At 58.8% G+C, this 21,164-nt stretch overlaps 3 protein-coding genes across 7 annotated transcripts; all 3 read right to left on the bottom strand.

Annotated features, from left to right (window-relative positions):
• Window positions 1-286: 286 nt before the first annotated feature.
• On the bottom strand, window positions 287-5,007 carry RFX5 (regulatory factor X5). Of its 5 annotated transcripts, none has more exons than XM_065660389.1 (10): window positions 4,888-5,007; window positions 4,084-4,214; window positions 3,464-3,497; window positions 2,985-3,067; window positions 2,541-2,666; window positions 2,289-2,405; window positions 1,832-1,913; window positions 1,399-1,600; window positions 1,136-1,233; window positions 287-1,060 (listed from the first exon to the last, which is right to left on the bottom strand). In XM_065660389.1, the coding sequence occupies exons 2-10, from the start codon at window positions 4,200-4,202 to the stop codon at window positions 302-304; spliced, it is 1,620 nt and encodes a 539-aa protein (XP_065516461.1). In that variant the 5' UTR covers window positions 4,203-4,214; window positions 4,888-5,007; the 3' UTR covers window positions 287-301. The 5 variants fall into 5 exon arrangements, with proteins under 5 accessions (XP_065516461.1, XP_065516466.1, XP_065516463.1 ...); XM_065660394.1 differs by having other exon boundaries at window positions 4,084-4,217; window positions 4,888-5,006; XM_065660391.1 differs by lacking the exon at window positions 4,888-5,007 and having other exon boundaries at window positions 3,433-3,497; window positions 4,023-4,113.
• Window positions 5,008-6,519: 1,512 nt separating this feature from the next.
• On the bottom strand, window positions 6,520-12,485 carry LOC136004163 (methanethiol oxidase-like). The gene is made up of 12 exons (XM_065660425.1): window positions 12,412-12,485; window positions 11,035-11,088; window positions 10,017-10,129; window positions 9,570-9,755; window positions 9,179-9,299; window positions 8,798-8,980; window positions 8,191-8,369; window positions 7,550-7,628; window positions 7,328-7,449; window positions 7,130-7,222; window positions 6,853-6,971; window positions 6,520-6,741 (listed from the first exon to the last, which is right to left on the bottom strand). Exons 1-12 carry the CDS (start codon window positions 12,470-12,472, stop codon window positions 6,579-6,581), a joined length of 1,473 nt encoding a protein of 490 aa, XP_065516497.1. The 5' UTR covers window positions 12,473-12,485; the 3' UTR covers window positions 6,520-6,578.
• Window positions 12,486-14,589: 2,104 nt separating this feature from the next.
• On the bottom strand, window positions 14,590-21,100 carry LOC136004161 (methanethiol oxidase-like). The gene is made up of 12 exons (XM_065660423.1): window positions 20,470-21,100; window positions 19,751-19,804; window positions 19,235-19,347; window positions 17,978-18,163; window positions 17,382-17,502; window positions 17,108-17,290; window positions 16,612-16,790; window positions 16,430-16,508; window positions 16,207-16,328; window positions 16,018-16,110; window positions 15,752-15,870; window positions 14,590-15,441 (listed from the first exon to the last, which is right to left on the bottom strand). The coding sequence occupies exons 1-12, from the start codon at window positions 20,471-20,473 to the stop codon at window positions 15,279-15,281; spliced, it is 1,416 nt and encodes a 471-aa protein (XP_065516495.1). The 5' UTR covers window positions 20,474-21,100; the 3' UTR covers window positions 14,590-15,278.
• Window positions 21,101-21,164: the final 64 nt, after the last annotated feature.

Genomic DNA, 21,164 nt, shown 5'->3' with positions numbered 1-21,164 from the left:
GCGGGGGGGGGGGGGGGGGGCAGGCCCGGAGCGCGCCCGGTGCCGGTGCTCGCCCCGCGGGTCCGGGAGCGGCGGGGGAAGGCGCAGGCCCGGGCTGCCCGCGACGCCGCCTGACGGGGCTGAGGGGCCGGGCGGGCCCGGCCGCGCGAGCGCCCCCTGGCGGCTCGGCGGCACCCGCGCGGGGGCGTGGCGCGTGGCGTCGGGGCGGTTCGAGCCGCGGGGTTGCCCAAAACCGCCGCTTTTAACGTTAAAAGCCCCGGCCGCAGAGAGCACGAAGGCGCGGTCGGACAGAGCTCGGCTTTTAATGGCGGCTGCAGGGCGCGGGCACGGCGCCGGGGTGCGCGCACAGCCCCGGGGAGCCCCCGCGGGCCGCGGCCGAGAGCGCGGACGGGGCGGGCGCGGGAGGGGTCCCCGCCGCGGGGTCCCCCGGGCTCCGCTGCGCCTCCGGTGCCCGCTCGCGGCCCTCGGCGGCCCCGGCCTCCGTCCTGGCGGCCTGGGCGGGCGCGGAGCCCCCGGCCCCGCGGTCCGCGCCTCCCCGGGGCTCCGCCGCCTCCTCCGGCCTCTTCCGCGGCCGCCCGGGGCGCCGCTTCTGCGGGACGGCGTCGCCGGGCGGCTCCGGGCGCCTCTTGGTGGCCCTGGGGGGCGGCGGGTCCCTGGGGCCGCCCCCCGCGCTGCGCGGCTTGGCGGGGCTCTCGGCCGCGGGGGCGCCGACGCCGGGCAGGAGGACGCTGAGCACCGGCACCGCCGCCTGCGGGCTCCGCAGCCCCGGCGGCAGCGACGGGGAGGCCGCGCCCACGGGCAGCGGCAGCGCCACCTTGACCGTGCCCCCCCCCAGCGGCGCCGCCGTGAGCTTGGGCGCCAGGACGGGAGGCGAGGAGCGGACGGCGCCGGCCCCGGGAGCCACGGGGCGCTCCCCCGAGGGGATGCGGGGCAGCAGCAGGGGCAGGCGGGCGACCAAGGCGTTCACCTGCGGGCTGGGGGCCGCCTTGGGGGGCTCCGGGGGCTTCTTCTTGTCCGGCCGGGGCGGGCCGGGAGCCCTGGGGCCGCTCTCCTTCTTGACCTGCGGGCAGAGGAGCTGCTGGGGGGGAGCCGGTCGGGCAGGGACCCGGGGGGCCCGGCCCCGAGGGGGTCCCACCTGCGCCTGGCTCCTGTCACCGCTCTCGGAGGCGTCCACGCTGCTCTTCCTGGCTGCCGACGGGGGCCGGCTCTCCCGGGGGATCTTCTCCGTGCTCTCTGTGCGTGCACAGGAGGGGATGGATGTGGGACGTGGCCCCGGGCCCCTCAGCCACACCACGGGCGGCTGGAAGGGGACACCCAGCTCCCAAACCCTCTGCGCCCCGATGGGGTCAGAGTGAGCCCAACGCGGGGTGAGCGGGCCCAGGACTCCACTGCACGCACCTGAGACCACCATGGCCATGACCAGGTCGGCGTGGGCCGAGCGGGAGCTGATGATGTGCTGCTGGATGAGGAACTGGGCCACCTCCACGATGTTGTTGAAGGAGCGCTTGAGGATCTTCTCGGCCCAGTGGCAGGTCAGGGCGCAGGCCGCCTCCATCACCTCGATGTTGTAGGACTGCACCAGATCCGTCAGCTCCGACTGCTGCGGGAGGGACAAGCCATGAGCCCCGGCAGCACAGGACAGGATGCTCGGATGCGAACACCCCTACAGCTCACAAGCCCGTAGGTCCTTGGGAGTTCCCTTTTGGAAGGCTCACGGGACAGACATCCCTGCACCCCTCCGTTTCAGTGGGCTCTAAGAGGCAAGGAGCTTTGTTACCCCACCAAAAGCAGGCTGGCAACACTCAAGCCACGGAGGCAGCAGATGACTTACGGTCTCTGTCACTTTGAGGTCCAGGCTGGGCAGGGGTGGCAGGCTGACCACCGTCTTCCTCCGGATCCCGCTGTAGCAGTACGTTTGGCAGCGTTAAGGTCTTTTGCCATCACACGAACGTGGCCGCAACAGGCGATGGTCACAGCTCGAGAGGTTACGGCTGCGGGGCTCACGACGGGCTTGTGCCGGAGGCGCGAGAGCAGCCGGCCCCAGGCTCTGATGACCCCTCCGTGGTGTGCTCCCTGCCCACCATCACCTCCCCGCAGGCTGCCCCCAGTGCAAGGGGCAAGGATGGGGGCAACCCCATCAGCCGACCGAGCTGAACCTTCAAGAGATGAAACCGCAGGCACCAGCCCCTCTTCGGAAGCCCCCCCCCCTCCTACACAGACCTTTATCCGGGGACAAGGTGGAGAAGTGGCCGGTGCCACCAGCCCAAGGCCGGCACACGCAAGGATATTTGGACTGCCCCCGGCCCCCCAGCCGCCGGGCTTTGATGTTTGGGAAGATCTCCCGGATGGTCTTGCCGAAGTTGGCGGCGCTCAGCGGGCGGCAGCACAGGTTGTCGCAGTACCGCCTGCGCCGGAGAGCCGCGGGTTAACGCCACGGCCCCTCTGCGTGCGCCCGCGGACCCCAGGGTTCAAACAACCCCAGGCACTCGCTGCCCTCCAAAGCGACCTCCCCGCCGGGCTTCCCCTGCCCCTGCGCTCACTTGTAGGCATCGTAGACGTCCTGCTTGGGCAGGCAGGTGTCCGTGTGCTCCTCCAGGTGATTCCGGATCCAGGTGCACGCGTGCATGTACTCGGCTGTGCCCAGCGAGCTCAGGTCCAGGCTGCTGCTGCTCCCATGGGAGCCCAGCACAAGCCATTAACACAGAAGCAGGACACGAGGCAGCCTCCCCCCATCCCTTGTGATCTCCATCTCCCTTGTGAGTGCTCCATCCCTGGCAGTGTTCAAGGCCAGGTTGGACAGAGCCTTGGGTGCCGTGGTTTAGTGTGAGGTGTCCCTGCCCATGGCAGGGGGGCTGGAACTGGATGAGCTTAAGGTCACTTCCAACGCAAACCATTCCATGATTCTATCTCTATCCCCCACCATCATCCCGACAGCCCCTGCTCTCCTGGCCACGGCCACGGCTCCACCTCGCCCCAGCACCCACCTCTTCTCCCCCAGGCTCGGTCCCGTCGGCAGCTGGAGGTAGAGATAGAGCTTGTCATTGTCTGAGAACTTCTGCACATCTTGCTACAGGCGAAGGATCCGCAGGGAGAACGGGCCAGAGACAAGGAAAGGTTAAGGATGCAAAGCAAGGAACAAGGATAACAGCAGTGCCTGATGGGGCATTGAAACCAGAGCACCTCTGTCAGCATGAGCACGGCTGCATGCGAGGGACCGGGGCAACCAAAGTCACAGGCACTGCCCCTCCAAGGGAACTGGAAGGGGTTTTTCCACGCAGGGCTGGGGCATGGGTGCCACCCCCCAGGCAGGGTGATGAGGGGCTCTCGGGGCTAATCCCGGCAGCCAGATCCTGACCCGATGGGAAACGGGCTCCGGCAAACCCCAGGGTTCAGGTTAGGAGCAGAGCGCGGTGGAGGCGCATCATCCCTCACCCTCAGCGCGATGTGCCACGGAGGCACTCACCAGGATGGAGTCCACTTTGTTCTGCACGGCTTTGCTGTGCGGGACAGAGACAAAAGGGGTTAGGGCAGGGCAGGAACACCCGGCAGCACCCAGGCACTCCTCAACCCACTGCAGCCACTGCGTAGGGTTCCCAAGGCTGGTTCCACCACGCCCAGGCCCTTCCGGGCCGCACACCAGTCACTGGGGACACTGGAGCACCAGGAGTCAAAGCTGCCTGCACCCACGGGTCAGCACAGCCCCATGCTCTGGGCTTCCCTGTGCACCCGCAACCCCACTCTAGAGCTTTGTGCTCTACCCTAACCCCAGGGAGGGCAGAGCGGGCATAAACCCACATCCCATGGGGTCACAGCAGAGGCCAGTCTGTGCTACTGTGGACTCTGAACTGATTCTGCACCCAAAGAGGCAGCGCAGCACCGGGCTGTGCTCTGTGTTCAGCACTTAGCGCGGGACCAAGCAGCGGTCCATGCCCCTCTACAGTGCCAATGCTCCAAGGCACCACCGCGCTCATCCCTTTGGTACCCGGGGCTGCCAATTAATCAACCTTATTAAATGAACCCACATTTGGTAACACTGAGATTGCCGGGAAGAGCTGCGCAGGGAAAAGCAAGCGCTGCCCTTACGAGATGGTGCTCTTCAGCTCCTGCAGCAGGGTGCTTGACTCCGTTGTGCTGCCCTGGGAGCTGCTGGGTGACAAACTTCCCTTTCTGGCAGCTCGGGCGCCCAGCTCCTCGTCAGCCATGACATGAGGGTCCTGCTGGGAAGTGAAAACCAGACATCAACTGACAACAACGGGAAGAAAATCCCTACGGAGTTACTGAGCCCGCAGTGGGCTGAACCGCAGCTGCCTGCCCTGGGCTAGGCTCGGGTGCAGGGCAGAGCGGGGCAGCCGTGGAGCTCAGCGCAGCCGCATCCATCCTGCCATGGACATGCCCAGGCTCTGCCGGCTGAGCTCCATCACCCAACCACCAGCCACCAACGGACACGGAAACGGCCCCGGGGCGGGGGGGGGCCATAGGGGTGCCTCCAGCAGCAGAGGCTGTGACCGGCTCTGGGTACCCTGCTCCCGGCAGGGGACAGGGATGCTGGGGGACACCGGAGACCAGCCCCGTCGCAGCACACGCGGCTGGGGGGGACCAGCAGGGCAGGGTCCTCGCTGGCCTGGAGTGCCCCAGGCTGGGCAGTGCGGGGGGGAACCTTCCAGTCCTACGGGTGCGAGTCCTGCGGGCAGCAGGACGGGGGCGCTGGGGGCAGCGGGAGGAGAGGACCCCGCGGACCTGGGGACAAGGGGCCCGACGGACGCGGAGATGCCCGGGACAGGGCAGGTCCCTGCGGGAAGGGGAAGCGGCTCCGCGGCAGCGCAGCGCCGGGGAGGGGGGGGGGGGGGGGCCGGGGCCATCCCCGCCCCCCCCGCACCCCGCACCCACCTGCGGGCCGCCCGCTGCTGCCGCTCCGCGCTCCGAGCCGCTGCCCGGCGCGCAACAGGAACCCGAAGTGCAGCGCCCCGACGGGACGCGCCCGCGGGCCCCCGCCGGCTGCTTTTTTCTGATTGGCTGCGGCACCGCCGACCTGCCCGGATACTGCGGTCTCCTTTAATGCGATTGGCCGCGCTGGCTTTGCTACCCGGATACAGGCGGTGTCGGGCTCCTGAGTGACGGCGAGCGAAGTGAAGTCTGCCTGGTAACAGAGTTCTGATTGGTGGGTGGGAGGAGCGTGAACGAGCCTCTGTGCGTGCAGCGGCTGTGCGTGCGTGCGTGCGGCGTGCACCCGTGCAGCGTGCGTGCGTGCGTGCGTGCGGTATGGGCACGTGTGGCGTGCAGCGTGCGCGCATGTAGCGTGCAGTATAGACACGTGTAGCGTGCAGTATGTGCACATGTAGCGTGCGGTGTGCACACATGTAGCGTGCAGTATAGACACGTGTAGCGTGCAGTATGTACACATGTAGCGTGCAGTGTGCACACATGTGGTGTGCAGTATAGACACGTGTAGCGTGCAGTATGTACACATGTAGCGTGCAGTATGTACACATGTAGCATGTAGTGTGCACACATAGCGTGCAGTATGCGCACATGTAGCGTGCAGACATGTGAACATGCAGTGTGCAGTATACACACATGCAGCATGCAGGATGCACACATGTAGCATGCAGTATGTACACATGTAGCATGCAGTGTGCACACATGTAGCGTGCAGCATACACACATGTAGCATGCAATATGCACACATGTAGCATGCAGTATGTACACATGTAGCATGCAGTGTGCACATATGTAGCATGCAGTGTGCACACATGTAGTGTGCAGCATACACACGTAGCATGCAGTATACACACGTGTAGCATGCAGTATGTACACATGTAGCATGCAGTATACACATATGTAGGATGCAGTGTGCACACGTAGCGTGCAGTATAGACACATGTAGCATGCAGTCTGCACAGATGTAGCATGCAGTATACACACATGTAGCATGCAGTACACAGATGTAGCATGCACTATGTACACATGTAGCATGCAGTATGTACATGCAGCAACAGTACACACGTAGCATGCAGTATGTACACATCTGGCATGCAGTGCACACATGTATCATGCAGTATGCACACATGTATCATGCTGTATGTACACATGTAGCATGCAGTGTGCATATGTAGCATGCAGTGTGCACAGCAATCATGCCTTTGCAACGTGCATGTGTGCACAAAGTGTCTGTGCACTGCATGTATTTGCCCAGTGTGTGCAGTGCGTGTCTGTGCAGCGCGTGTCTGTGCAGCACATGCAGTGTATGTGAGTGTGCACGGCATGTGTGTGCATGCAGCATGGGCACGTATGCAGTATGTGTGTACATGCAGCATAGGCACGTACACAGTATGCGTGTGCATGCAGCATGGGCACGTATGCAGGATGTGTGCGCATGCAGCATGAGTATGTACGCGGTATGTGTGTGCATGGAGCATAGGCACGGATGCAGGGGGTGTGTGCACTGTGTGCAGGTGCCACGTTCTGGTTCCAGCTCGCACCAGACTCGAGGCACAACGGTGCGGCCAGAGCTTGCTTTATTTCAGGTACATCCAGGCAGGAGCCCCCGGAGCTCCGGGTGTCCGGATGCGCAGCGGTGCCTAAACCCAGATATCGGAGGTGCAGTCCCCGCCCGGGTACCGGACCTCGTGCGCCAGGCAGGGCCCGTCCGGCTCCTTCCCAAAATCCACCAGGAAGCTCCGGTTGACCGTGAGGCCGCCGTGCTCTGTGTCCACGTCCAGCTGCAGCATCACGGAGCCGTCCCTGCACAGGGCGAGAGCAGGAGCCTGCGGGGAGCTGCGCGGGGGGACCTGCCCCTGTGTCGTCCCCCCCCATAGCTCCGACAATCACCCGCGTTCATCGGGGTTTTCTTACTCAATGAGGTCGGGGTAGAACTGCCTGTCCCAGGCGCTGTACAGCGACGTGGTGACGTACAGCCTCTGCCCGTCCAAGCTGAGCTGGATCATCTGCGGTCCCCCCTGCACCCTCTTCCCCTGGGAGCAGACAGATGAGCTGCTGGATGGTGCAGGACAAGGGGATGCTCCTGCCTCCCCCAGGCTGCCACGTCCATCCCATGGGATGCACAGGGACCTGCTCCCCAGCCTCGCCATCGCTGCCCAGGCTGGGAGTGTGGGGACCTGGCCAAGCTCACCTGGATGACAAACGGGTCTGGCTGGCTCTGCAGCTCTTCATCCCTGCACACGGTCACGGGTCCGCCCTTGGTGATGCTGCCACCCAAAAAGACCTGCGAGAGAGCCAAGGTCTGGGTGGCCAAGGCAGCGAGGAGGGACTGATCCCAACTGTCCCCAACAGGCAGAGGGATGTGACCAGGAGCCTGCAGCTGCCTCACCTGCCCCACCAGCCTGGGCTTGCGGGTGTCGGAGATGTCGTACTGGCGGATGTCCCCGTGCAGCCAGTTGCTGAAATACAGGAACCTGTCGTCCAGCGAGATGAGGATGTCGGTGATGAAGCCTTGGGGAGGGTACAACGGAGCTGCACAAGCAGGCGGCAGCACCGGCAGCGCCCTGGGGAGCCGGGGAGCACTGCAGCCCCCAGCCCGGGATGCACTGACCTGGCATGTCCGGGAGGAGCCATCCCTCCACCTTTTTGCTGGGGACTTGGATCACCTTCTCGGCCGCCCAGTCTCCTTGCTGCGGGAGGTGTGGGACAGAGCACGGCCCCGGGGGGCTCAGCGTGCGTGGCAGAGGCAGGATAAGACCCGACCCTGGGGTGGATTTTGCCTGCGTGTGTCCGCAACCTCTACTCTCTAGGGCTGTAGAGCTCCTTTGGAGCCACCTCTGGCTCTGCAGAGCCATGGGTTCTGCAGCATCAGGAGGGGCTTTGAGGGGCCAACACCTTGTCTAATTGCACAATGAGACTGGCTGGTTTGGTGAAAGGGAATCCTCTCTGTTCACCCAGCTCGTCGTTACGCACCACAACAGGCACCAAGAACAATATTGCTTGGGCTGTCATAAATCCACAACAAAGGTAGAAATGAATCTCCTTTCAATTAAGCCATCTCACTCAATACAAGTCCTCTGGTGAGACTGCCCTGGGCCAGCCCCTGGTCTGGGTGCACGGGGAGGCAGTGTGTGCCTCAGTGGGGACTGGAGCTGGGGGAGAGGATGACGGGGAATGCAGGAGGTGAGATGCTGCAGCTCTGCAGCTCCATCTGCCCTGTTCCTCTAACCCTGTGGTGTCCCCAGAGAGCACCTTGGTCTTGTAGAAGCGGTGGATGGCGCTGCTGATGGTGCAGCCCACGTAGCCCTCGGCAGCATCGGGGTTGTGCAGGAAGCGGATCTCCAGGGGTGCCGCATCCTCACCCACGTCGATGGCCTGGATGTAGGTGCGAGTGGTCCAGTCCCACACATTGAGGTGGCGTCCGTAGCGCCCTGGGAGGGGGGCACAGGGGATGCTGCCGGGTCAGCGCCTCGAGCAGATCTGCTGCAGGTTCAGGTGAGTCTCAGCCCCTTCAGCTCCCCGCAGAGATGACCCCGGTCTTTGCACTGGTTGCTTTGGACATTGGCAAAAGCCAGGTGCTAGGACAGGGCTGGGAAGGGCAGGGAGCTTCTGGGGGTGAGCTGGCCTGAGATGCAGCTTCATCTTTCATCCCTACAGCTGAATTCCAACCCCATGTACAGCTCAACAGCGGCATTTATGGACTGCCTTGGGTTCAGCTTCTGGTGCTTGCATCTAAAGGGTGTTCACAGCAGCAGGGTTGGGTCTGCCTGTTGCCTTCCAACTGGCAGCAGAACAGGGCTGAAATCTGGCCTTCTTGCAGCACCTCTGTCCCGGGGATTTTAAACAACTGTTTCCTCACCTTTCTTCAGATCAGTTGGGTCAAATCCATATCCCAGGCATTTTGGGATTCCCCATTCAGTGCTGATCAGGACGTTGTGGCGCGGCTGGTACCAGAAATCATAACCCATTGAGGGGATCTTGTCCCCTTTCTCCCAGTTCCCCTTGATCTCAAAGGTCTCTCCATCCAGCAGAATAAAGCCACCTGATGTGAAACCAAAAGCCCATGGGCAGTGAGGAAATCATCCGGATTAGCAGTTTCCACCTTATAAAACGAGTAACAACAGACACATCAACCCGCCGCAGAACGGGCTGGGGGACCTGGGTGAAGCCTCCAGGACAGCTTCTGGATGCGGGGATGGTTCCTCCTTGTCCAGACCCTCTCCCTGGGGGCCTGAGGTACCTTTCCCGCTGCCGGCCGGGTCTCCCAGGGCGCTGATCATGATCTCACCACTGCCCAGGCAGTGGGAGGTGTGCGGGTAGCCCAGGCTGCACTTCCAGAACACGTCCTCTGGGTTGACAACCTGCGGGAGTTCACAGGCACCATCCAGTCCTCGGCCTGGGCTGCCCCAGGCCTGCCCTGGTCCCCTCCTGCATGAGGCTGGATGGAGAACTCAGTGTTTGCAAACCAGCAGCAGAACAAACACCTTCCACGGCCTTCCCATTCTGTCATCCGGACATAGGGGTCTTGCAAAGCTCTTGGGGGTACCCCGGAAGCCTCTTTGCCAAGCTGCCCCCACCATCCCAGGCCTTTCACCTTGAACGTGAATACCTTTAAGGTGCATTGAAGGTACCTTGAAAAGCCTGGGAGCTCGCGGGTCGGTTCCCACATCCACCACGTAGATGCGGGAGGAGATGAAGCTGGGCAGGATCAAGCGGTTGCGCTTCTTGCTGGCATCCCCGAAGCAGCTGCTGCAGGTGTTCCAGCCCGAGTGGTGCAGCTCGTCCCCCACGTTGGGCATGGGCAGGCGGTGAATCACCTGCAAAGCCCCAGCCCCGCTTGCTGCTCCTCTGCCGAGTGCCGGCTCAGAGGCAGAGCCCACCTCAGCATCCCCAGGGGAGCGATGGTGCTCGAGGGAGCCTGAGGATGGGGTCTGGAGCGGGTCTTTTGTGAGCACAGGAAGGTTCAGGGTCTTGGGGAGCACAGGGCAGGCATCAGCATCAGTACTGAGCCAGCAGCTTTGGGGAGAGGAAGGACAAGCTCTGAGCTGCTTCCCAGGCTGACATAAAGCGTTTGGTACCTGACAGTAGTGCGGAGATTGGGGGTTGATGTCCACAGTGGCCAGAAAGTCGGGTTTCTTCCTCCCTGTGTTCCTGTAGATGCAGGGCACATACACAAGCTCCTCCCGGGGACCTTTCAGGACAGAATCGTTGCAGAAACCACCTCTGGCAGAATCCAAACCTTGCAGGAGCCTCTGGTCAGCCTGGATCGGTTGGGTGTGCTTCTGGGCCACCCCAGAGGCACGAGGCTGAGTCAAAGGCAGAACCCCCCCAGGCCCCTGCGCCATCCCATAATGAAAATCCCTGCCCAGCCCTGCCAACGCGTGTGGCTGTTTGACAGGCTCCTCTCTTCACTGTTGTTTTCTTGGTTCAAAGACAAGTCATGGAGAGGAATCACAGATCAGGAGCAAGCTCCAGAGCCCTGTAGGGTTTCTCAGAGGTGTTTGCTAAGCCCTAGAGAATAGGATTAAGGGAGGGATGGCCAGAGATGATGCATTCAGCAGTCTCTTCCCATCAGAGCACCCGTGTTTTGGCAACGCAGCATTACTCAGGCAAAGTGTCCGGACACGTAAGGAAGCAGCCCATGAGGCTGGTTTTTATACAAGGTTTTGTCACGTTGTGTGATCCCAGCCATCAGGCCAAGTGCAAGGGATGAGGATGCTCACCTCTCCCTTCCCAGGCTGAACTCCAGTGGCCGTGTTTGGTGGTGTCGTGGGGCTCTATCAATACAATTGCCTCTGAGAAACTGAAAAACCCCACTTGGTTCTGCCCAGGGAAGCCGCAGGAGATTCTGCTGCAGGCTATGACCCAGCCCAAGCCAGCCCAAAGCCTAACGAGGTTTGTTCTGACACCAAGCTGTCATTATGCAATTGATGTTTGGCCTCAGAACAGACCCGAAACAAAACCATCGCTTCCCTACGCTTGCTGGGAGCCTCCTCAGAGAATGGAGTTAATTGATAACGCCCTCTTGGAAGCGTTGTGTTAATGCTCACTACATCACCACAGCTCTTCCCTGCCTGCCCAGGCTTTCAGACTTGCCTTTCATGGCATCCAGAGGCGAGGCGAAGCCAGGACCACACGCTCCACACTTTTCTGCATTGGGAAGAGCAGAAACAAAGAGCAATGAGATGACAGCGGGTTCTTGAACCCCCTTTTCCCAAAGGAGCCACTCGCTGCAGTGCCTGCGCTCGATCCCACTCCGGGGCAATGGCCAAGGTGAGCCCGTGTGCATCTGAATGAGCCTAGAAAGGTCTGGGGCTCTGGGCAGCCAAACCTGGCAGGGACAGATCCCTAGCGCAGAGGGCACAAGGCTCAGAGCAGCGTCCCTCTGCTTTGCCTCCCATCGCGTTCCTGGGGCGCAGGAAAGCTCAGGACGGGCAGGGGCAATGCCAGGCAGATGCCGAGAGAAGGGAGGCAGCACCCGGGAGAGGAGCCCAGCAGAGCGGGGTGAGCAGGGGGATGAGCCCCAGGCTCTGCTCTGCGGCTCCTCCTGACCCTCTCTTGGGTCGCTGCGCTTCGCCGTGCCCTGGCCTGCAGGCATTCATGCGAAGCTTCCACATAGAAAGCGTTGTTTCCACCCAGCGTGGTCAGAGCTCATGGCATCGCTCTCCTCGCCAGCTCCTGGCATCAGAGGATTATAGAATCATAGAATAGCTGGGGTTGGAAAGGACCTTAAGTTCCAGCCCTCATCATCCTGGGAATCCCTGTGATGCTGCCGTGGGTCTCCAGGCGCCAGCCTCACTCTCCAGAGCACCTTAAAACTGCTGAGAGAGGTTTTTCTCAATGCTGTTGAAGGAAGCTGTTAGGAAACAGCCACCACCACCAGCAGGACCCTTCTCCCCATCTACAGTGGCAAGCCTGAGGAGAGGGAGGAAAACCCCTGGCTAAATTGTACAACTCAGCTTTGCTGCGTCAGCTTCTTGCTTGGTTCTGTTCTTATGCATCACCCGTGTCCCTGCTGCCCAGGGAAATGCTCCTGCCTGAAGCAGTGAGAAACCACCCCTCCAGCTTGCTTCTCCCTTCTCCTTACGTTACTCCTGCAAAAGCAGCCCCATCAAAGCCAGACTTTACACTGGGGACTCCCTGCCATGGTAAATCTGGCTGTAGCAAGCAGAGCCCGTCCAAATTGCAGCTGAATAAACGAGGGAGTAGTTTGAAGGCTTTTAATCACCAGCCTACCTAAACGTTCCCTGGCACTTTTAGTAGCTTGGGAAAAGAAACCCTTTCCTGCCCAGAGAAAACGCCACATTCACCCCCTTGTTCCTTTCACTTCCTGGGTGTCAGAGTAATGAAACCACAAGACCCGGTTCCAAATGAGTTTAGGAGGACTCCAGAGCAGAGCCCACAGCCAAAAGGCAGCAGCAGTTCCAAGCCTTCTCTTGAGAGGAAGCTGCAGTCGATGGAGAGATCTCTTACCTGTTCTGGAGGCTGGGTTGGATCCCACCTGAGCAGCAGCAGGAGACGATCCTGCCTGCATCCTGCCTGCTCGGAGCACGTCAAGAGAGAAGATGCAGCTCCGTGGGGGTTCAAATATATAGGGAGCAGGATGGGGAGAAGGAGGCTTTGGGGAAAGGATGCCAAGGGGAGGATCCGCACACCCTGGGGTGTGGGAGGTACCAGGGCAGCTTTAGCGTCTTAAAGCACTGCAAACGTGCAGGGAAGCTGCTTCAGTGCTGCCAGAACCTCCTCCCCTCCCACAGGGGTAGGGGACGGAGCTGTTTCTGCACTGCACAGTGCACACACATTCCTGCACGCTGGAAAACCAAGGGCTTTTAGCCACGGAGGGAAAGCAGGCTGCTCCTCTGCTCTGAGTCCCTGCTGGCAGCAGGGTCTCACGTTTCCCTGTGGGGCTGACAGGGTGCCCCTGATGAGGGATGGGCAAGCAGCGCACTTCCAACCACAGCAGTAATGTTCTGAGGTTGCAGATGTTAATCGCACCTGAAAATGAAAAATGAGGACTGGGTTTCTTCTAATTGCAGGCTCTGTGTTTACTGTGGGCTGTTAATTTGCTGCTGTGAGGAGGGCAGAAGCCAGGTAACAGTTTTCCCCATGACACATCTGACTTAGTCAGGGCCTGCTACTGCTTCTGGCTGCAAAGCTGCGTGTCAGCTGCCTTGCCTTGTAAGGGCTGAGCAGTCGATGCTCGGCATCCACAGGCACATCCTTGCTGGCAGGTTGCTCCAGCACTTGCCCCAGATGCAGGCTCTGAAACCAGCAAGGTCAGGCACTGCCATCAGTGTCCCTGGACACTGCCAGCACAGAGACTGATGGCCTTGGCTCTCCCACCCTCACCTGCCTGGGCTCGAATGCTTGGATGTGGTGTAGGAGAACACTGCAGGAGACAGCATCATCCTCCATGGAAACGCCTCTAGTGCAGTTCAGCAAGGGGGAAGCTACTTCCCTTAGGGAGAAGGGTGATGCCAGCACCCTCTGTCCCAATGGAGCTGCTGTTGGCAACTGCAAAGCACCTGATGGGTGCTGGCACCAGGGAGAAGTTTCTTCCAAGTAACCACTAGAAGGAACAGGAGGAGCATCCGGCGTCAGCCACCCCAGTGCTCTGCCCCACTGCGCCGTGTTCCACACCCCACAGGATAACCTGTGCACAAGGGTGAGGAAAGGCCCACACTTCCTGAAATGTGGAAATCAGGACCCAAAGACCTGGGAACAGCCCTCGGAGGGGATGAAAGGGTTTGCTCGTACCAGCAGCAATATTTCCACATCCATCCAGCTTGGGCAGAGCGTGGCCTGATGATGGAACGAGGAGCTGGGTCACCTCTGTTGCATTGCCTGTTGGTGTTCATGGTGCAGACCAGAGCCCAGGCTGAGTCCTCGTCTTGCTGTGCAACCTGAAAGAAAGAGATAGTGCCCAGTGGTGTGAGGGGCAGCAGGCTCTGATCACCACCAGAAACACGGCCATGCCCTAAGGGTGTTCTTCCCTGCACTAATGTGGATGGTGCCTGCTCCCATCACAAGGAGGGGTTTCCAGAGTGGATTCAGCTCATTTGTTTCCAGCCATCTGGACCACACGCTGGCATAAGGATGTCTTACTGCCAGACTCTCCTTCCAGCCAACAGAGAGGAGGAGGAGTCACCTCCACTGGGATACGTGCTTTACAGGGTCTCTCAACAGCAAGGACATCCCCTGAGGAGGCCCTCAAACAAGGCAGGTCTGGAGCATCAGAATGGGGTGTCCTGAAACTTGGGCCCTCATTAAATGTCATTCTCTCCAGCCAGTGAGAAGAGCCCCCCCCCAGGGGGAACTGTCCTCCAGAAGAGAATGTTTCTCTCCTGGGACCATTAAGGGTGCACAAGAGAGCTGCAGCAGTCTGGCCATGGGAAGTGTGAAGCAAGAGAGGACCTTTTGCTCCAAGGTAATTATGTGAAAGGCTAGAATTGATGAGGATTCACATGATATCCACTGGCTTTTTTGCATTCCAGGAGGACAGCAGGCACTTCTGACCAGCAACACTTCATGCCAACAGAATCTCTAAAACCACTACATCATCAATACATCATCATTATCAGTACATCATCATCAACCACTGCTGAAAACAACATAGAAACGTTTCAAAGAAATAAGACCAAGAAGATGCAGGTGATGCAAAGAACAGTTTTATTTGTGTTTAAAGCAGAACATGAGGGCAAACCAGTGTCAGGAAACAGGCACCTCTTTCAGACTGAAGCACTTGGTGCTCCTCCAGCTGTGACACAAGGACCCGAGCACGTGCAAGGAGCCAGGAGGGCTCTCGTGCAGGGGAAGGCTGTCCAGGAAGGACCTGGCTGAAGAACACGAGCTCAGATGAACTGGGCACTTCACTTGCTTTTTGCCTCAGTTATCGAGGGTGAGCAAGCTCTGAAACAGAACTGAGAGCTCAGCACCTTGCCACCGGCCCCAGTACACAGAGCAGTAGCCAACAGGCTGGGACACCAAGGCAGGGCCCAAGAGGCCTGTAGCAATGAAGCAGGGCACGGTGGAGATGTGGCATCTGCCCAAAGGCACCGTGTGTACTGCACATCCCTGTGTGTGAGCAGCTCCCTGGGCTCTGCTCTGGGACTCAGGCCCAGGGCTCGCTTTGCACAGAGAACACCACTGAGAACGTGCCATGTCTCTGCTCACTGGTCTGCCTGAACCAAAGCCCCGCAACAGGGCAGAGCTTGCACAGCTCGCTTTAGCAGAAATCTAGACTCCAGCAACGAATGGGGACCCCAACCCAGTTACCCTATGCTCTTTCTTAATGGCTGCACTACGGAGGAGAGGGAAGAAGGGAGTCTTTCCTGCGGCACCTAGGCCACGATCTCAGAGGTGGAATCTCCACTAGGGAAGTGGATGTCTTTGGCAAGGCAGGGCCCATTGGGTTCCTTTCCAAAATCCACCAGGAAGTTCTTGTTCACGCACAGGCCTCCCTTCTCAGTGTCCACATCAATCTGCAGCATGACAGAGCCTTCCCTGCGAGTGGACAAGAGCGCAGCCATCACACACAGGCAAACCCCAACCAGGCTGAAACGTTTGTGCTCTCCCCAGCTAAAGCCTGCCTCTGAAGCTCCACACAGGCAGCGGCTGCTCTGTGCCCAGCCAGAGATGTTTGGGAGTCAATTGCATGGGGAAGTCAACAGGAGGAAGCTCTGGGATGATGCGAGGAAATCTGTGCCCCTGCAATCATCCATGTAGCCCTATAGCCCCCTACATGAGGAACCTTCCCCGTTCCTAACACGGAGACCGTGCAGAAAAGACCCCTGGCTTCCCCATCATTTCTTACTTGACCAGGTTCGGGTAGAACTGCTTGTCCCATGTGCTGTAGAAGGAGTTGGTGACGTACAGCCTCTTGCCATCCAAGCTGAGCTGCAGCCTACTCGGGCCGCCGTACACTCTCTTGCACTGAAGGAACAACACACAGCAGGGATGTTACTGCTCCTTGCTCTGCCCCGCCAAGCACAGGCAGGGGCAGAAACCCTGGACAGAGAATTAGCCAAGCAGAGCACGAGCGCAAAGGACACCCCAGGACAAAGAGGGTGCAGAACTTACCTTGACCACCAAGGGCTCAGGCTGGCACTTCAGCTCCTCATCTCTGCACACAGTCACGGGTCCACCTCTGAGGATGCTGCCTCCCACAAACACCTGTGAGGCAGGAGGAGATGTGTTGTCTGGTCATCTACCCACCACCAGACTCTGCTAAGGAAGACACTAGTGCAAGCCCTTCTGCCTCTGCCTTACCTGTCCCACCAGCCTGGGCTTGCAGTTCCTGGACAGCTCGTATTGGCGGATGTCTCCATGCAGCCAGTTGCTGAGATACAGGTACTTGTCATCCCTCGAGATCACCAGGTCGACTGTGAAGGCTGGGGCACAGAAACAAAGAGTTCCAGAGAAGGCAGCATCAACAGAATCATGCCCTGCATTGAGCCCCAGCTCTCATCTCACCACTTGAGGGGACACAAACCTGGCATCTTGCACATAATCCATCCTGACACCTCCTTAGGTGGAATCCGGATCACCTCCTCCACTGCCCAGTTGTCTCTCTGCACAAGAGACACAGGCATCATCAGTGCTCCTGTTGCCCACACACAGCAAAGCTGCCTGCGGAAGGCTCCCACTGCACGCAGCTACTACACGAGCACTTGCCTCGCACTTGTAGAAGCGGTAGACGATGCCGCTCAGGGCGCAGCTGACGTATCCCTCAGCAGCATCGGGGTTGTGCAGGAATTTAACACTCAGGGGCAGAGAGTCCTCCCCCAGGTCAAAGCACTGCGTGAGGGTGCGGCAGGACAAGTCCCACACGTTCAGGCGGCGTCCGTAGACCCCTGAGGAAAAGGAAAACAGAGTCAGAAGAGGGGGGTTCTGACGGGCACGAGCCCCTTCCCAGGATGCTCACAGACACCGACAGCCATGGCAGCAGGAAGCCAGGAGCAGCAGGGAAGCTGCTGTGAGGCAGGAGCAGTGAGAGCAGAAAGGGACCAGCTTGACTTAAGGGCATATCCTATTCCAGTGCCTGTCAATGGGCTGTGTGGACTGAAACCTGCCTGTGCCCCTCTCCAGCTCTGGCAGCTTCTCTGATGGCATCGACACCCTCCCACCCCCTAGGGCCACTGGCTCAGCACTTGCACCCCTATTCCCTCACCTTTCTTCAAGTCGTCGGGATTAAAGCCATATCCCGCACGTTTGAGCGCGAATCCAGCAGTGCTGATCAGCACATTGTGGCGTGGCTGGAACCAGAATTCGTATCCGCTCGGGGGGGATGCGCACTCGTTTTCCCAGTTCCCCTTCAGCTCAAAGTTCTGTCCATCCAGCAAGACAAATCCACCTGGCACACAGAAAGGGGATGCATGGAAAAAATCCCGTACTCCGCTTCCAAACCTGCCAGTGGCTCAGGGAGCTACTCCGGGGCAAAGTACCTTTGGCGTTGCCAGCTGGATCTCCCACGTTAGCAATCAGAATGTCACCGTTGGGCAGGCTGCGAGGCACGTTGAGGTACCCCTTGTTGCACTTCCAGAAGACATCCACTGGCTCAATCGTCTGCGAAGAGTTCACACACGCACACAAACACTCCTCAGCCTCCCAGGGCTCAGCTCAACGCACAAGCCCTGGCAGAGCCTTTGGCCACCAGAGGGATCTCTTCTGGAGTCCCTTCCTTCCAGCACCTCAACACTTGCTCAGGCTTGCTCCTCCTTGCAGAGGAGCAGAGAAGGCTCTGAGCTCCCCTCTACACAGACAAGAATGCAGCAGCACCTATCTCAGTGTAACAGCTTGTCTGTCTGTGCTGTGACTTCCAGTTAGTAGACTCTCTCTGAAGGTAACAGGCACAGAAAGGAACGTAAGGATGATGGGAGCCTCCCTGGCTCTGGAAAGCACAGAGCTGAGAGGGAAATGTGACCCAGCTCTTTACAATCAGGGTGGAAGAGAAGATGAGGAGAGAACCCTTCTTCCTTGTGTATTATTCAAGCAGCACCAGTTCCCAACTCCTTCCCAGATACTTGTCCCTTTGGCATACCTTACACAGCCTGGGAGCCCGGCACTGGGAACCCACATCCACCACGTAGATGCGGGAGGAAATGAAAGAGGGAAGAATCAGCTTGGTCCTTTGCGTGCTGGCATTGTCAAAGCAGGTGCAGCCACTGCTCCAACCCGAGGAGTGCAGCTCGTCTTTGAGGTTGGGCATGGGCAGGCGGTGGATCACCTAGGCAGTCAAGGCAGAGTTAGGGTAGCGCAGGGAGCAGGGACAAACGGGCACCCTAATGCTGCACATACTTGTGTCTTGGGAGCCTCCACCTGACTGGAGCTGGCACTGCCTCTAGAGACTCCGGGAGGACAAGAGTGCTCCTTGCACTGGGCACTGCTCTTTGTTAGGGAACTGTGGGCAGCTGAGGAATGGCAGATTCTTACAATTCCTCAGCCCGTGCAACTACAACTCAGGAAATCATGTTTAGGAAGAAATGATGATTATCATCTTGATGGAAGTGGTGCATTGCTCTGCAAAGCCCTCCTTAGGAGGGAACTGAGAATGTGGTAAAAACTTTCAGAAGGCTACATTGGCTTTAAAGTACCTAAGCTCTTGTAGTAATGGGCTCTCAGGTCATATATACACCCTTGAAGTAGATAGCCTGACTTTGCAGCCTTCAGACACAGGTGATTGCCCACTCCCTGTGTGTGATGAGAGCAGGCAGGGTGGTACAGCACACAACAGAACATCTATCATGGCAGCACCACAGAAACATACTGAACTCTGCAGAAGGATACCCTCAACCATCTGGGTCACTGGAGACCATTTTAATCTCACTGGCAGCACCAAATGCTCTGGAAGTGAGTTGGGAAGTGAGTCAGAACCGATTTGTCCCCAGGACACAGAGATGGAGATGATTCAACTAGAGCCAGGCATAAAGGGAGAGTTGAAAGAGAGCAGAAAGGTGGGATTCTCAGTGAACAGCATCCTTGTCCTGCACATAACACCGTGGAGAAGCAAGAAATAGATCTGTCATGACAAAACTCACACAGGAGTTCCCAGAGGGGTTTTGCAAGACGTAACCAGGATGTAGTGGAAAAGAGTGAAGCCAGAGCAGTTGAGACAGAAAAATGCAGGGAGATAAGAAGCTGCAAGGCATAATCAAATTGCTGGAAGGAAGGAGTGGCTGCCAAGCACCCTGATGTTACCCAACAAAAAAGAGCGAATGTCCTGAAACCGGAGGCCCTACAGAAGCACAAAGCCAGCAGTTGGTCACCAGTCCAATAAAACCACAGTCAAGACAGGTACCTGGCCGTAATATGGAGATCTGGGGTTGAGATCCACGGTGGCAAGGAAGTCAGGCTGGTCGATGCACGTTTCCCTGTAGGTACAGGTCACGTAGGCAACCTCCTCCCTAGGAGCTGGGGACAGAGAAAGCTTGTCTAAATTTGTCATGAACCAGCCACAAAGGCAAAGAAAAGCTTCCACAGCCTCTCAGACAGACTGAACTTATATTCCTGGATGCTGCAACCTCTCAACTCACAGTTGAACTAGAAGATCCCTTCCAGCTGCAACGATCTCTTCTGTTCTACCCCTCCTTGCTCACTGACAACTGTCCAAGCCTGGCTCCTTTACTGACCTTATCACTTTACTGACCTATTCTCTTACCTCTGGATAAGAGAACAACAAATGTGGATCCCACAAAGCCAAAGGTTTCTCCCACTGGCAGAAGGGACAGGCCATACCCAGCACCCAGCGGTGGTCTCCACCAGCACAGAGTTCCTTCCCAGACCACCCATTCCCAGCACGCTCGGGAGGACTTGCCTTTCACAGTCTCCGGGCAGGTGGGGTACTCGTAGCACTGAGCTCTGCATCTGTCTGGTTTGAGAAGAAGAGAAGAACAACATGAGAAATGTCCATCCCAAAAGGTGCCGATTCAGAGGCCTCTGTCCCACCTGAGGGACCTTCTCCCACCCCAGCTGTCAATGGGGACCACTGTGACCAGCAGCTACTGTCGTTATGGCACTGACAGAGCACAGATCCAGGACAGGAATCCTCCCCTAAAGTGCCAGCAGGGCTGTCACGGATCAAACCACAACTCAGTTCCCTTCTGACCCATCTGAGCCCCATCCTGATCCCTTCCCTGTCAGCACTGAAGGAGCAAGATCCTCCACCAAGCACCATGCCAGGACTGGAAACCGACACTGGTTTCTTGTCTCGATGATGATGCCCCAATAGAAGGGGAGGCTCCCTCAGCATGGATGCTGCAGCCACATGCAAGAAGCTTTCCAAGGCCAACAGAAGCCCCCAGCAGCAGAGGGGGAGAGAGACAAAAGGAATCTTTGGTACCAGTGGGACAAAACGCCCAAGCTGAGTCCCACCTTTCTCCTTTCTGCAGCGCCCAGAGGAACAAACCTACCAGTAACCAGGTGGGACCCACTTCCAAGATGGGGTGCCTGGAGCCTCCAGACAGGGGTTGGAGACAGAGGCAAGAAGGAACAAGGCTTGGAGCTGCTGAGGGGAGGCTGCAGAGCATCTCTTACCCATGCTGAAGGTGATGGTTCTGGTTCACTCCTCAAGAGCAGAGGTGCTGGAGCTGGAGGTGCAGCTTGCTGTCTGCCTCGCTGGAGTGGGTTGTGCTGTGCCCAGGCTGCTTCGAGGGGGCCTTATATACAAGGCAAAGGGGTGGGGGGAGAAAGCAACCTGCCAAGGGAGGAGCATCACTCCTAAGCGTTTGGGAGGTGCCAGACCAGCATTGTGGCTTGTTTCCGCCTTGCCAACCACCAATCTTGGGGTAAAATCTGCTGCCCCATGCAGGTCTCTTCCTTAAACACAACCTCGTGTATCTGATCCTGGGGATCTGGTGATTTTCAGTTGACTTCTCCAGTCTTGGGGGCCTCCAGATCCCCAGGAGAAACAAGGTAATTAAGGCCACCCCCCATACCCAGCTTTCCACCATCCAAATGTGCAATGGCTGCAAATTCCAGGCAAGGGATGAGGAGCCCTCAGATCATCAGCCCCACCAGCAGCCTCCTGCAGATTACAAGCTTGGAGCACACCGAGCTCACCAAAGGCACTCTGAGATCTGGACCCTGACAGGAGGCATGCTCCTCTTGAGGGCTGAAGGCACCATGGGCTCCCTGGGCTCAGCTCAGCAAGCCTGGCTCAGAGGGGCTTCTACCCCGAAAGAAGCTTTTCTGAGCTCTAAGGACTGCAAACCGGGGTGCAGCACAGGCTC

Source organism: Lathamus discolor, chromosome 24, assembly GCF_037157495.1.
Source record: "Lathamus discolor isolate bLatDis1 chromosome 24, bLatDis1.hap1, whole genome shotgun sequence".
Taxonomy (NCBI): domain Eukaryota; kingdom Metazoa; phylum Chordata; class Aves; order Psittaciformes; family Psittacidae; genus Lathamus; species Lathamus discolor.
Note: the sequence above shows the minus strand (reverse complement) of the source record. Positions and strands in the feature narration are given on the sequence as shown.

Coding starts and splice junctions, on each gene's coding strand:
- LOC136004161 (XM_065660423.1), bottom strand. Junction 17,503..17,977: donor GGGCTCCCAGGCTGTGTAAG/GTATGCCAAAGG, acceptor AACTCTTCGCAG/ACGATTGAGCCAGTGGATGT. Junction 16,329..16,429: donor GATTATGTGCAAGATGCCAG/GTTTGTGTCCCC, acceptor TCTGTGCCCCAG/CCTTCACAGTCGACCTGGTG.
- LOC136004163 (XM_065660425.1), bottom strand. CDS start 12,472: ATGCAGGCAGGATCGTCTCCTGCTGCTGCTCAGGTGGGATCCAACCCA. Junction 9,756..10,016: donor AATCTCCGCACTACTGTCAG/GTACCAAACGCT, acceptor GGGGCTTTGCAG/GTGATTCACCGCCTGCCCAT. Junction 9,300..9,569: donor GAGCTCCCAGGCTTTTCAAG/GTACCTTCAATG, acceptor GAACTCCCGCAG/GTTGTCAACCCAGAGGACGT.
- RFX5 (XM_065660389.1), bottom strand. CDS start 4,202: ATGGCTGACGAGGAGCTGGGCGCCCGAGCTGCCAGAAAGGGAAGTTTG. Junction 1,234..1,398: donor CATGGCCATGGTGGTCTCAG/GTGCGTGCAGTG, acceptor GTGCACGCACAG/AGAGCACGGAGAAGATCCCC. Junction 1,061..1,135: donor GTGACAGGAGCCAGGCGCAG/GTGGGACCCCCT, acceptor CTCTGCCCGCAG/GTCAAGAAGGAGAGCGGCCC.